At 37.9% G+C, this 14,341-nt stretch overlaps 2 protein-coding genes across 2 annotated transcripts in view; both read left to right on the top strand.

Annotated features, from left to right (window-relative positions):
- Positions 1-14,341, top strand: part of dnah6 (dynein, axonemal, heavy chain 6) — an 85,546-nt gene that overhangs the window by 12,808 nt on the left and 58,397 nt on the right. The window contains exons 25-42 of the mRNA XM_077204027.1: positions 32-128; positions 229-442; positions 526-690; positions 768-878; positions 1,060-1,185; positions 1,523-1,678; positions 2,222-2,383; positions 5,206-5,343; positions 5,458-5,625; positions 6,631-6,779; positions 8,272-8,379; positions 9,185-9,740; positions 9,853-9,975; positions 10,187-10,369; positions 11,598-11,741; positions 12,982-13,203; positions 13,306-13,453; positions 13,531-13,688. Of these exons, the coding sequence (XP_077060142.1) occupies positions 32-128; positions 229-442; positions 526-690; positions 768-878; positions 1,060-1,185; positions 1,523-1,678; positions 2,222-2,383; positions 5,206-5,343; positions 5,458-5,625; positions 6,631-6,779; positions 8,272-8,379; positions 9,185-9,740; positions 9,853-9,975; positions 10,187-10,369; positions 11,598-11,741; positions 12,982-13,203; positions 13,306-13,453; positions 13,531-13,688 (3,128 nt within the window). The remainder of the gene's footprint in view (positions 1-31; positions 129-228; positions 443-525; positions 691-767; positions 879-1,059; positions 1,186-1,522; positions 1,679-2,221; positions 2,384-5,205; positions 5,344-5,457; positions 5,626-6,630; positions 6,780-8,271; positions 8,380-9,184; positions 9,741-9,852; positions 9,976-10,186; positions 10,370-11,597; positions 11,742-12,981; positions 13,204-13,305; positions 13,454-13,530; positions 13,689-14,341) is intronic.
- LOC143713118 (uncharacterized) overlaps positions 6,309-14,341 on the top strand; it is a 311,754-nt gene continuing 303,721 nt past the window's right edge. The window contains exon 1 of the mRNA XM_077204831.1: positions 6,309-6,318. The gene's annotated coding sequence lies outside the window, so the exon portion shown is untranslated. The remainder of the gene's footprint in view (positions 6,319-14,341) is intronic.

Raw genomic sequence — 14,341 nt, 5'->3', positions numbered from 1 at the left:
ACCAGTATTGCCCTCTATTCTGTCTCTCCAGGGATTTTGGATATTTTCCAGAATAATAATGCACTCCTGGAGCGGATACAGAAATGCCTGGAGGCTTACTTGGAGTCCAAGAGAGTTATCTTCCCAAGGTGTCTATGCGCACTCACACTCCGCACAGCAGTTTCTCAGCAGAATGCTGATTTCTCTTGATGCCGTGCCATGACTTTATTCATTTCTCTCGTGGCTCAGGTTCTACTTCCTGTCTAATGATGAACTGTTGGAGATTTTGGCTCAAACGCGAAACCCTCAGGCTGTGCAGCCTCATCTGAGAAAGTGTTTTGATGCAATATCACAGCTGGAGTTCGGCCTGCTTACCCCTAATACACCTGGAGAGGGCGAGACTGGCGAAAAAATACAATACAATAATGACATCTTAGCCATGGTGTCACCTGAGGGAGAAAAGGTCAAGTCTTACTTATTTTCTTTGTTCAGTGATTTATAAAACGACAAAGGATATAAATGTATATGTGTGTGTCTGTGCTGTAGGTGGCACTGGGGAAAGGGCTGAAGGCTCGTGGAAATGTAGAGGACTGGTTGGGAAAGGTGGAGGAGGCCATGTTCTCTTCTCTTAGGAGACTCAGTAAGGCTGCGATTGCTGACTACCAGAACAAAGCCAGAGTAGAGTGGGTTGTGGCTGGGCATCCCTCACAGGTTTGTGCTCTCCTAGGTGAGATTGCTTATGTGTGTCTCTGAGGGTATGAGCGTTTCTCACCTGTGATTTTCTGCAGGTGGTGTTGACCATCTCCCAGCTCATGTGGTGCAGAGACATGGACAACTGTCTAGAGGGAGATCATGACCACTATCATGCATTACAAGAATTTGAGCTCACTAACTTTGAGGTGACAACATATTGCTTTCATTGACCAAATTGATGTATCTTTGTATGAATGTGTTCGTTACTTTGAAGTTCCCTTGCAAGTAATTTACAGTTTAGGTGAATATATTTGTGGTATGTTCATGTGGTTTTTGCATACGTGTGTGTGTCTGTCTGTTTTTATCTTTTGTTGTTTGTATAAACAGAGACTGAATTCTCTTGCTGCTCTGGTCCGTGGGAATTTGCCTAGTCTTCATCGGAACATCATCACAGCTCTCATCACCATAGATGTGCACGCCAGAGACATTGTGACAGAGCTTGTCAAAGAGAAGGTTTGTGTATTTACTTCGTCTTGTCACAGGGATGGGGAAAATGTGGCCTGTTTGCAATAGGTCAGTAATTCTCAACATAGTTCATCAAGTGACAGAATCAACAGCCTTTTCTTCTCTGTTTTAGAAGTCAATAAGCTTATTAATTTTATTATTTTATTAATTTTAACCCTGTTTTTTCCGTGACCATCAGAACAGAACTGTAGTTGTATCAGAATAGACCTGTGACCAAGCAGTTGAGAACCACTGCCATACATAATATGCCAAATATTTACCTATTATGTCTGATAGTTGAAGAGGTTATTGCGTATGTGTTTATGTGATTAATATGTGTTTGTAGGTGGACTCCAGCGATAATTTCGAGTGGCAGAGGCAGTTGCGGTATTATTGGGATGTGGACTTGGATGATTGTGTGGCTCGGATGGCTCTCTCTCAATATGTCTATGGATATGAATATTTGGGAGCGTGTCCTCGTCTGGTGATAACACCACTGACGGTACATTTGTTCACTTTTTTATGAAAGGGCATTTTATGAATTTTTTTTTCATCCCTGCCCTCATTTATGATGATTTTATACATACTGTATGCTGTATATATGTTTTGAGTTTTGCCCAAGTATATAAAATAATGTAAATAAATTTGCAATTTGAACAAAGATGAATTTAACTTCATTTCAAATCAAACAAAAGTGGCTGTAAAAATGCACATATTAATTATAGATGCACAATGTAAATGTAGTTATCAAACAACAAATAAAGCTCTGATGGAATTCATTTTAAGTCATCATCGATTTTGATGCAGCTCTTTTTTAGCACTCCATTTTAAATAATATTATGGTGGCATTTATGCCCTCGTGGCCAATATCAGTTTGCATCTTTTCACGTCATAAGAAATACAAGTTTAACAAATAAATTTAGATTTTTATGCATGTATGGAAATTTCAGATCTATGTCAGTGTGGTGTGTGTGATTTTTCAGAAGCATGACTGTACTAATAATGTGTGTGCGAACTGCATATATGTTTACTTTTTTCATTTTAGGATCGATGTTACCTCTGCCTAATGGGGGCGCTGCAGCTGGATCTAGGGGGAGCTCCTGCAGGTCCAGCTGGGACAGGCAAAACTGAGACCACTAAAGACCTTGCGAAAGCTCTGGCAATCCAATGTGTGGTCTTTAACTGCTCAGATGGACTTGACTATAAGGTACTAATCTGTCTCTCTTACAGTTCAACTTCTATTTTCTTTTTTTCCTCATCAATTTAAGGAGCTATACAACCAGTATGACCTTGTTTTTCTGTCAAATTAGAGTGAATACATTCATTGCATTTGTCAGTAGGAGGCAGCAGAGCTCCAAGTGAAGTTCTCTGTACATTACATAAAAACAACTGTAGACATCTTTCTGAGCGCTTTACCCAGCAGGCTGTCCTTATTTATGGCCAGTGTTTAGTGTTTGCTGGGGGAGTCATATGTCATAAAGATGTTAAAGATTCTGAATAGGCCTTAAAATCAGTCATAGTCATTGTTCACTGTTTGTCTTTTTTTATTCTGTCACTGGAACATTAATTTACCATATAGCTATTTCTGTAGATCAATCCTTTCCTTGGGGGTTTGCTGGGCTGGGGATTGTTATTGCTGTAGTTCAGTGGATGGGCGAATGACATCCTGTGGATCAGTATAGAGTGCATTAGTGCTCACTTTTCAGCGGCATTGATTCTGGATGTATTTTTTTAAATAAATGTTTTTTTCTATAGCATTATAAACCAAGCCAACCAGTATACAAATACATACAAATATTTAAGTAGTTTGACAACATAGTAAGACAAATTCAATTACATAATTTCACGTGCATTATAGGAGTGGGTGTTCCCTGCAAGCTCTTTTGGCACAATTTGCTACTCTTTTATTAGCTAAATTTTCTGTACAGGATAATGGGTAATGTAGTTCCCTACCTGTCAGTTACTTCAATGTGGTGTCGAAGACTGACACTAGGGGTCGCACGGAGCCCCAATCACCTCTGATACTTATTGATAGGCCAATAAGAATTGGCGAGTGGAATGGTAGGAGCTGCTTTTTCCAAGGAGGTGGTGAACCTCCGGGCTGGGCGGAGAATCTTTGGTTCTCTTTCCCACATTTTTAGAAATAAGGGAGGGAGGACCAGCACAGCAACACATACCCAATACGTCACGTTACCACGTTTCAACAAATTTCTGCACGACTAAACTTCAAGTTACAGATTTTAAGGGTGTGACACAGTACATCTACACATCACCCAGGATTTTCTACAGTCTTTTTTTGGGAAACACCTTATGTCATTCCAAATCATTACCTAGAATAAGGTCAACATCATCAACAGGAATTCTGGAGCATACACCAATTTGCACTTATCCATTTTCAACCATGAGAGACTGGCCTGGTCCTGTCTCTCTCAATATGGTAATCGGTGTAGGTTTTGAATTCTTTGAGTGCTACTGATCCAGACAACATGAAAGGCTTGTAGAAAGAAGACTGAGTTGAAAAAGAGGAGGAATCTAAGACAGGGTGAACAGATGCAACACCCAACACATCTGGATTGATCAGAGGGATTCGTCCATTTCCAGTACTCACAGTTAGCTATAAGATGATCTTGCTCAAGACAGTAGAAACAAGCATTTAACCACTACCACACCTCAACAAGGTGTGACTAAATTGATTGAGTGGTGTGAGAATAATGCTCTTCTTATTAATACGAGTAAAACTGAGGAGATTGTATTTGGGTCTGCATCTGATATAATGCCTGTTTTTATTCATAAGGAGGAAATTTGATCAGTTAAGACTTACAAATATTTAGGAGTGATTATAGACGACATGTTATCATGGAAAGATCACATTGATACTCTATGTATAAAAACAAAGCAGAGAATTTACTTTCTTCGTCGTCTTAGGTCATTTGGAGTAAGAAAACAGAATCTTCTGTTGTTCTATAGGTCTGTGATAATGAGCATACTGCAATATTGCAACTCTATTTGGTATAAAAGCCTGTCTGTTATGCTGAAAACAAAGTTGTTTAATCAATTAAAAATTTGCTCAAAGATTGTAGGTCAGCCTCTGGAGAAGCTTTACGACTCAGCCTATTATAACAATTTGCTAAGGCTAGCTAATATTGTAGCTTCTAACCCTATGCATATTTTGTATAAAGAGTTTGAACTACTACAATCAAAGAGGAGGTATAGAGTCCCCAGATTTAACAAAGTGAGGCTGAAACACTCTTTTGTGCACCAGGCTATCTTAGCGTTGAACAAAAACATTTAATCAGAAATCAAGAATACTGTGAAGGTGTTAGATGTGTAAGTGTTGTATTGTTTGAATGTATAATATGTGATGTTTAAGTGTATGTCGATGTAGAGAATGTATGTTAGATGTTGTAAACATAGACACTGTTATGCAAGAAAAATTTCAGACTCGTCTGACAATAAAGTATTAAGTAAGTAAGTATAACGGTGGGCAGACTTGTGTTTTTTCATACAGTGTTGAGCAAAGATCATTGCCATTATAATCACTGAAGCTGTCAATTACAATGTGAGGTACACAAGATGCACTCTTGTGAAAACTCCCATTATAATCAATAAAGCTGTGCAGTGAATCTCTTATTTCCATAATGTTTATACTTTGTTGGTTATAAGGAAAGGATTCGTAAGACTGGCATGATTTTTGGCCAATAATCTTGAAATAGCCAAACATAAGCTGATTAATCAACCTTGTCAAATTGTCGCTGCAGCGTATTTATCATAGTCATTGCACTTACAACAATTGCTTACGGTTGAACTCTTATGCAATACCTTTAAGGTGAACATATGTAAATGTAATATGTACATTTTACTCTGTGTCAGTGTTATGGTACAAATAGTATGAGTTTTCAACTATTTGTTTATTAATTACTTTAGCTATGTCGTATTGTAATGCTATGTACTACTATATTTTCATTCTAAGCCTTTAGGGTGTTCAGTATTCAGCTTGCTACAAGTGTTATATGGCATTTGTGTGTTCAGATGATGGGGACGTTCTTCAGTGGTTTGGCTCAGTCAGGTGCCTGGTGCTGCTTTGATGAGTTCAATCGCATCAACATCGAGGTACTGTCAGTCATCGCTCAACAACTCATCACTATCAGAAATGCCAAGGCAGCCAAGGTAAAGGACATACACACTCACATATGCATGTACAGTATCATATGCTCACAAATATGTACTTATACTGGAAATGTGTGCAACTGCATGTGTCTGGATTGTGATTGTTTTCTGCAGCTACCTCGGTTCATGTTTGAGGGAAGAGAGATAAAATTGGTGATGACGTGTGCTGCCTTCATCACTATGAACCCCGGTTACGCTGGCAGAACTGAACTCCCTGACAACCTGAAAGCCCTTTTCCGACCCATAGCCATGATGGTGCCCAACTATGCTCTTATCGCTGAGGTGTGTTATTAAACCACCTGATCTGATCCCAGTAATGATGATAAACCACACTAGGTGGAGGGGTCGGAGATGGCACTGCTCACCTAATGTGTGTACTCATTAAAAGCTTTTCTCTGTTCATGTGTGTGCGTTAAGGCTAATTCACACTGCACTGACAGAACAATGGAAACGGACACATTCTTCTGCATTTGTTGGATCAGTGTGTCATCAGTCTGAGTCTTTTGCCATTCTTCAGCGCTTGTTTTCGCAGATTAAACATTGTCGGGTAGTGGAATGTTCGAGAAGTGATGTGCTTTAATCTAGTGATTGTCAGCTTCATTCGACGTCTGTTGGTGCAGTGGAGAATTAGCCTTTCCTGAGAGGAAACTGGTGTCTTACCACTGTGATTTCCTGTTTGTAAATTTCCACAATTCATTGGTTAGAAAATGTACTTTTAACTTCAATACACACTTTATTCCCTGCGTAAAATGAAGTATTTTGGAGCATTTAAAGCAGAGGTGCCTAAACCTTTTACTGCAAAGGCCAAAAATCATACTTGATCAAGTGCTTTAGGCTGAAAGTAAATGTTGCATTATATCTGACTTAAAATCACTTATATGTTCTACATTTCTTGAAAAATAAAACAATTTTTTTATAACTTAAAGATGAATTTGGAATGAACATACCAATATCAATAGCATTTCCCCCCCTCTTGTGATATAGCGTGGCAGGCCATATCAAAAAGGGTCACGAGCCAACTTTAGCTCACATGCCCTGGTTTGGGCACCTTATTTAGTGATTTATTTGGCAATAATACATATTAGTTTTTTTTGTCCAAATCAAACAAACTCTCAAAAAAGAACCAACAGTTTTAGGGAACTATTGAAATCTCATTAGAAACCACAGCCTTAGAGGATATCTGTTTAGAGGAGGTACATGAGTCCTATATAAAATTCTCTTAATGTTAGTTAGTTTTCTCTGACAATCCAAACAGTTCTACAGTATCTATAACCTCTCTCCCTGTAGGTGATCCTGTACGCTGAGGGCTTTGAGTCTAGTAAGACTCTTGCAAGGAAGATGACTCAGATGTACAAGCTCTGCAGTGAGCAGCTCTCTCAGCAGGATCACTATGACTTTGGCATGAGAGCTGTCAAATCTGTGCTGGTCATGGCAGGGTGAGGCATTCAGGGTCGTTGTCTGCTCTTTTTCTACAGCACAAACACATTTTTTACATTACTCAATGAGTCAATCTCATATACACTACTGTTCAAATGTTTGGGGTTGGTACACATTTTTTTTTTTTAAATGTCCAAGGTTGCATTTATTCAATCAAACTCTATTTTTTTAATTGTGAAATAAATGTTACAACTTAATATAACTGTTTTCTATTTTCATATAATTTAAAATGTAATTTATTCCTGTAATGGCAAAGCAATTGCTCTACCCGGGGTCAGTTTCACATGATCCTTCAGAAATCAATAATTGTGCTGCTTAATATTTTTGTGGAAACCATGACACATTGTTTCAGGATTTTTTGATGAATGGAAATGTTAAAAGAACAACATTATTTGAAGTCAAATCTTATGTAATTTTATACATTACATGTCTTTTCTGTCACTTTTGATTCATTTAATGATCTTTCAACAATGAACGTTACATAAATACCGTAAATCAGTCTTGGAAAGTGTTTGGTAAGGGCTTTTCTAGGCCATTCTTTTCTTCTCACACTTTTATTGTCTTTGTTTTATAAACAAGTCAGCCTTTGATTGAGAATTAATTTCCACATACTCAGTCTCAGTTAGTGATGTGTTTGGGGTAAAGGCCAATAAAATACAGCTATGCAAGAAACCTCTAAGCAGATCTTGGCCAACAGCAAGTCTTGAGTGTGTGTGTGTGTGTTGACCTCATGTCACTGGAACATTTTATTAGCACTCAGGTTTTATGTGCAGTATAAATTCACTTTCGTGTCCCTTTATTTCACTGTGTTCTTCAGTGGTTCAAAAGGTCTGTCTCTAAATCAATTTGATTAAGGCTACTAAACTATTTACAAGAATATATGAACAGCTGTAGGTGAGAGTGTTAAAAAAAGTGAGAGTAAATTAGAGCACCATATTCTGTGTAAATTACTGATATGGAATCAATACAGGCTGTTTAATAGCTTGGATGTCTTTTATGATTCCCACAATACTAATTAGTGGTGCTTATCAAGGCATGATTGACACCTCGAATCATGTGTCTTTTTGAGGAGAGGTGTGAATTGAACATTAAAATGTGTGAAAAAATCCCCTAAGCCAGGAAGCAGCCACATAGCAACCATCTAGAAATGACCTAGCAACCGCCCTAGCAAAACCACCTACAAGATCCTAATATTGCGGCAGGCAAGCACCACTTACCTCATATTTTCCACCCTAGCAACCACGTAGCAATGCACTAAAAGCACTCACAGAGCACTCACAGAGCATCACTTTCATTTTCTTCAGAAAATGTAAAAATCTTGTTTAATTTGTGAATGCTATCTATAAAAGATCGATCGTGTGACGTCCTGTGTGCATGCAGTGTAAAAACACTGAGAGAATCCAATGTTTTTGTGCTGCAAGTTGTGTACTCCTGTTCACATTTTCTGAACAACTGTTAATATATTATTTATTATGTGTGTGTGGTGTTCAGGTCATTAAAAAGAGAAAACCCTCAGTTGAGCGAGGATGTTGTGCTGATCAGAGCTCTGCGAGATTCGAACCTGCCCAAGTTCCTCAAAGATGATGCAGTGCTTTTCAGGTGACCACAGGTTTTTAATATCGCATGTGAAAAAAAAGAAGGTAAAATCAGTAATATTTTAAAATAATATTGTTACATTTTATTTATTTCACTGATGACAAAGCAGAATTTTCAGCAGCCTTTACTACAGACTTCCGAGTCACATGATCCCTCAGAAATCATTCTAATATACTGATTTGGTGCTCAAGTAGTTACTTTTTATAATCAATGTTAAAAAAACATTTTTGTTGTTGTTTTTGTGTATTATTTTCAGGATTCTTTGATGGAAAAAAAAGTTTAAAAGATCTGCAATTATCTTAAGTAGAGATCTTTTGAAAAATTATTAATAAGAGAATAATTGAGGAAGGACATAACAGAAATCTTTGGTAATTTTTTGGTCCCCATGATGAAAACGGCTTATAAATCATACAAAATTTGTTTTTTTTTTGAAAATGTAAAATGCAGAATGTTTTCTGAAAAGTTTATGCAGTATAAAAATCCTAAAACACCAAAAAAACTACATGCAAAGTATGTGTGTGCGTGTGTGTGTTTGTGTGAGAGAAAGATAGATGGATAGTTATTGACCATGGCACCCACCTTGAGGGGGAGCCACCATTACGTAGAATAAAATAGCTTTTTCTATCTCATGTGAATGTACATTATTTAAGGCATATTTCAGAAGTACCATTCATTTCTTTAGATATAATATAAAGCAAAAAAACAAAACACTTTTAGTAATTTAGTGAAATTAAGTGTGACTTTAAAGTCCAAAGACTTCTCGGGGCCATTATATTTGTGTGTGAATACCCACTCTTTTTTCCCTTAGTGGCATCCTTTCAGACCTCTTCCCTGGTGTCGCCATCCCAGAGCATGACTACGGTGTCCTGCAGTCTACCATTCACTCATCTCTGTGCCAACGCTCCCTCCAGCCCCTCCCATGCATCATAAGCAAGGTCATTCAGCTGTACGAGACCATGCTGGTCCGCCATGGGGTAATGCTCGTGGGGCCTGCTGGGAGTGGCAAGACTACTGTCTATCGTGTGCTGGCAGACACCTTGGATACCCTACATCACGCTGGCCACCAAAATCCCTTCTATCGCCCTGTTAAGACCTATGTGCTCAACCCAAAGTCAGTGAGCATGGGCGAGCTTTACGGTGAGGTGAACCCGCTGACGCTGGAATGGCGGGATGGTCTGATGGCGCTTTGTGTGCGGGCAGCAGTTCAGGACTTCAGTGATGACCACAAATGGGTGATCAGTGATGGCCCGGTGGATGCACTGTGGATTGAGAATATGAACACAGTCCTGGATGATAATAAGATGCTCTGCTTGGCCAACAGTGAAAGGATTAAGCTCACACCTTCCATACATATGTTGTTTGAGGTGAGATGCGCAAATGTGCACATGTTCCCCGTTTGTTAAATTCCACATGCATTTCCCGCTTTTAACAAGAGGCTAGTCACGCATGCTTACATGCCACGCTTTTCTCAATCAGGTTCAAGATCTGGCAGTGGCGTCTCCTGCCACAGTAAGCCGTTGTGGGATGGTGTACATTGACCCAGAGGAGCTTAATTGGATGCCGTATGTTCAAACGTGGCTCATAGGTTTAGCCGAGAAGGTGAAGCCATTAAAACTATCTGAGGAGTTACAAAGCAGAGCGTTCACTTTGTTTTACAATCACGGACGTATTAGAAAGAGTCTTAATTAATAGTTTTATTGGCAAACCTTAAAGAGGTTGGACTTAGAATGTCTTTTAGTTTGTTTTTAAAACTGTAGACCCATTACCATCTGGGAAATGTGTATGTTTTTCTTTCTTTTTTTTTTTTTAGATTACAGAGCCTGTACGTGGATATCTGATGGAGCTGTTTCAAAAATATGTGGAGAAGGGCCTGCAGTTTGTTTCAAAACACTGTGTGCAGGCCATTGGACAGGTGGACATTAGTAAAGTCACAACCCTCTGCTGCCTATTGGAAGCGTTACTGTTCAGCGATGGAGCCCCTAACCTCAAAATGGTATTATGCATCATAGCTATCACCAAAATTAATCAGACACAGCATTCTAACATATTTTAGAAAGCTTCTACAGGACGTTTAATTGATAATGTGGTTAAAGAAAAAAAAAAGAGAACCTAGTGGATCTGCACTACCCATCTACACTACTGTTCAAGGTAGCTCAAGGTTTGTTTGTTTGTTTTTGAAAGAAAGAAATTCATAACTTTATTTAGCTAGGATGCATTAAATTGATAATAAAATATAATTAATACTTGCTTATAAAGCAAAAATAAAATAATTCATAGTAAAATGTTATAATGCTACAAAAGTTTTTTTTTTTAAATAAATGCTGTTCTTTTAGAAAATCCTGCAAAAGCACCAAACCAGCACATTTGCATGATTTCTGAAGGAACAGGTGACACTGAAGTCTGAAGTAATGGCAGCTAGAAATTCAGCTTTGCCATGATAGGAATAAATAACATCTAAAAAAATTAAAATAAAAACAGTTACTTTAAATTGTTATAATGTTTCAAAGTATGACTGTTTTTACTGTATGTTTGATCAAATAAATTCACACTTGGTGAGCATAAGAGACTTCTTTCAAAAAATTATAATCTTACCGACCCCAAATTTTTTTAAGCTGTGACCCATGATTGTACTTTAAATTATGACAGAGACCCCTAGCTAAAATATAAAGGAAAATACCCATTTATACTATGTGAGCAAAAAAAGTGTTGTAATATAAAGACATGTTATTTGCTAAATTAAATGTCTTTTATACGGTTATTGTACTGAAGCCATAGCAAATAATAAATAAAAAAACATTATTTGGAAAATATTTACTTGCATGAAGTTGACTTATCTTTTTTTACCCACTAGTAATGTTGAATTAATAAACCTGAAGTGAAATTCTGATTTATTTGTAACTGAGATATGTCCTTTTCTATTCCATTAGGCATTAAACATAAATTCACATTTACACTTCTCTCTGAATGTTTGGTTTCTCGCCTTTGAGAAAAATGCGGAAATATAAGGATTCAGAGAGGAGTGGGAACTTGAGTTGTAAGTTAAATACCACGAATCAAAACCCTGGACTGGCAAAGTTCAGAACATTCAGACCCCAAAACTGCTGCATACTAGTAACACTCTCATATCGACATTCAGTAGTCTCTCATATCAGTTTCAGTAGAAATTGCAGTGTGGGGATATCCAACTTTTTGCTTTATGTGCTTTTTGTGTGTGTATGTAGGAGTCCAGCAAGTTGAGCAACATGTTATGTCAGACGTTTGTGTTCTGCTACCTGTGGGCAGTGGGCGGTAATTTGATTGACAGCCACTGGGACACATTCGACACCTTCGTCAGGCAGCAATTTGAGGACAACAGTGATACAAAGGTAAAGGAATAAATGTAAAATGCAATGTAATTCATATACAGAGCATTTCATATACTTTGAAATAATCTCAGATCATTTTGATTAACCTGTGAAGTGTGCTTACATTAATGAAAATTTATTAGTGATTATATCTGGGAATTTCTATTTTATTGCCTTAATTTATGACAATCATATAAGCTTTCTAATAGCATTTTGTTCAGGAAAAGACCATTATGTGCTACAAGATTTGATGAACATGTTTAGTTCTTAACAGATCTGCAGCCATAATGTTACATAATTCAAAAGGTAATAATTTTTTTTCTCTAGTCCCATCTGAATGTATTCTCAATGGTCATACAGAAGAAATTCCTGTTAAACAACTGATGTGCAACATTGAAGACACTGCAAACCTCCTCTGGGCTTTGACCCTGAAAAGAACACATTGACATGACTGAGAGGTCATTGTAAATTATATATAGCACCTGACTGGTTCAATTCTTTTTATATAGACCGCTGTGTCTTGTCTCGTGTGTCTGTCACATTCATAAATGTGACCTCAGCAATATTCAAAGGGAAATACTTTAAAGGAAAACAACATGCCCCAGACATTTGTATAAGGATTAAGGGAAGGTGTGTTTATTCCAGAAGGTCGGAATGCAGTGGAGAGTGTAATTATTAGTATTTCACAGAGCAAGACAGAATGATCCAGGGAGGGGAGGAGGGGCGAGCAGAAGAAAAGGAAGTGGTTAATTTGAGATGAACAAGGGTGCTAGAACCTGCCCTTATTATACAGACCACGAAACACATTTTTTTTCTTTTTTATTCTCAGACTGTTATACTTAATTGAACAAACCCCTTATAATTATTAAATGGAAGCATCTAAGCCTACCTACTCCATCCATCCATCCATCCCCTGTAATACAGTGCACAAACCATATAGACTACTTTATTGTGTTTTATGTTGTCGTTTTAGGAACTTGACCTGTCCCCATTTACTTTAATTTAACGAAAATGTGCATTCTAAAAGGAATACATAATTCAGTCTTTCTTTCTCTTTCTCTTTCTCTCTCTCTCTCTTTCTCTCTCTTTCTCTCTCTCTCTTTCTCTCTCTCTCTTTCTCTCTCTCTCTCTCTCTCTCTCTCTCTCTCTCTCTCTCTCTCTCTCTCTCTCTCTCTCTCTCTCTCTCTCTCTCTCTCTCTCTCTCTCTCTCTCTCTCTCTCTCTCTCTCTCTCTCCATATACTCGATCTCTCTCAATAACAGTTGCCCAGTGAAGGTGATTTATGGAGTGTATATATGAACTTTGCTACTGACTGTTTGGAGCCATGGGAGAGGATCATTCCTCCCTTTAGTTATAACAGTGAGTTGCCCTTTTTTGAGATGCTGGTACCCACCACAGACACGGTGAGGTATGGATACCTGATGGAAAAACTGCTGTCTGTTAATCACTCGGTCCTATTTACTGGCATCACTGGAGTGGGAAAGGTAAGACGGGCATATGTTTAATGTTATGTAAGAGTGTGTGAGGCAGTACAGTTTTATGTTTCATCACTAGAAACTGCTTACTAGGCTTATTGTGTGTTTTAGTCTGTTGTGGCACGGGCATTGTTAAACAGTGTCCAGGAAAAGGCAGGTTATGTCCCCGTCTACATCAACTTCTCAGCTCAAACTTCATCAGCCAGAACCCAAGAGATCATTGAGTCAAAACTGGAGAAGAAGAGAAAGAATATACTTGGTAAGGGGAATTTAGATACAATTATGGCGGCTGTGTAAACTGCCATACTAAAAATCATCTGTGTTTATGTATCTCAGGTGCTCCTGCTAATAAACAGATTGTGGTGTTTGTGGATGATCTGAACATGCCAAAGTTGGACAGTTATGGCTCTCAACCCCCTATAGAGCTGCTCAGACAGTTCCAGGACTTTCATGGCTTCTATGACAGAGAAAAGTTCTTCTGGAAGGAGATACACGTAAGCAGATAAACTGTAGTTTGAATGAAGTTCTGTTCTGTTCGATTCTTGAAAGTCAGAATTCTTCATGAGAAAGCTGGACATAACACTAAAAAGCTCCCACAGTATTAGCACAGAACAAACATACAGCAAAGCCACTGTAGTCTAATTTGTTAACTCTCATGAGCACCTTTTTTTTAATGAATCTTGCTCACAAATCCATCACAGTCTCATGACTCACTTGGACACCTTGAATTGATCCGAATGCATCTTTTTGTAATGTCAAAAAAAAAACCTCTTATGTGTACTTAAGTCTATTAATGTTATGTGTATTTAATGAGATTTAAATCTGTCTAATTACTAATTGGTGTGGATTTTGGAGTTTTATTATAAATACATATTATAATTATTAACTAGAACCAGAATTGTTACCATTTTTAAGATTCCCATCTCTAATCCCGGGCAACTGCTGTGAGACCAGCAGTTTGCACAGAATCCTCAGGAACCACAATCCAATTTTATCAAGTGTTTTAATCATTAAACATTTTCTCACTCTCTGCCTTCTCTCTATCGGGATAGAAAATAATGTATGTTGTAATGTTTATCATATAATGAGCAGCACTAATTCTTGATGTTTGAAGTAGCTGCTCTCATTTGATTGTTGTCTCACCTCG

Source organism: Siphateles boraxobius, unplaced genomic scaffold (assembly GCF_051911475.1).
Source record: "Siphateles boraxobius isolate OS27281-9 unplaced genomic scaffold, OSU_SipBor_1 119, whole genome shotgun sequence".
NCBI classification, from domain to species: Eukaryota; Metazoa; Chordata; class Actinopteri; order Cypriniformes; family Leuciscidae; genus Siphateles; species Siphateles boraxobius.
This window is presented reverse-complemented; position numbering and strand designations above follow the sequence as displayed.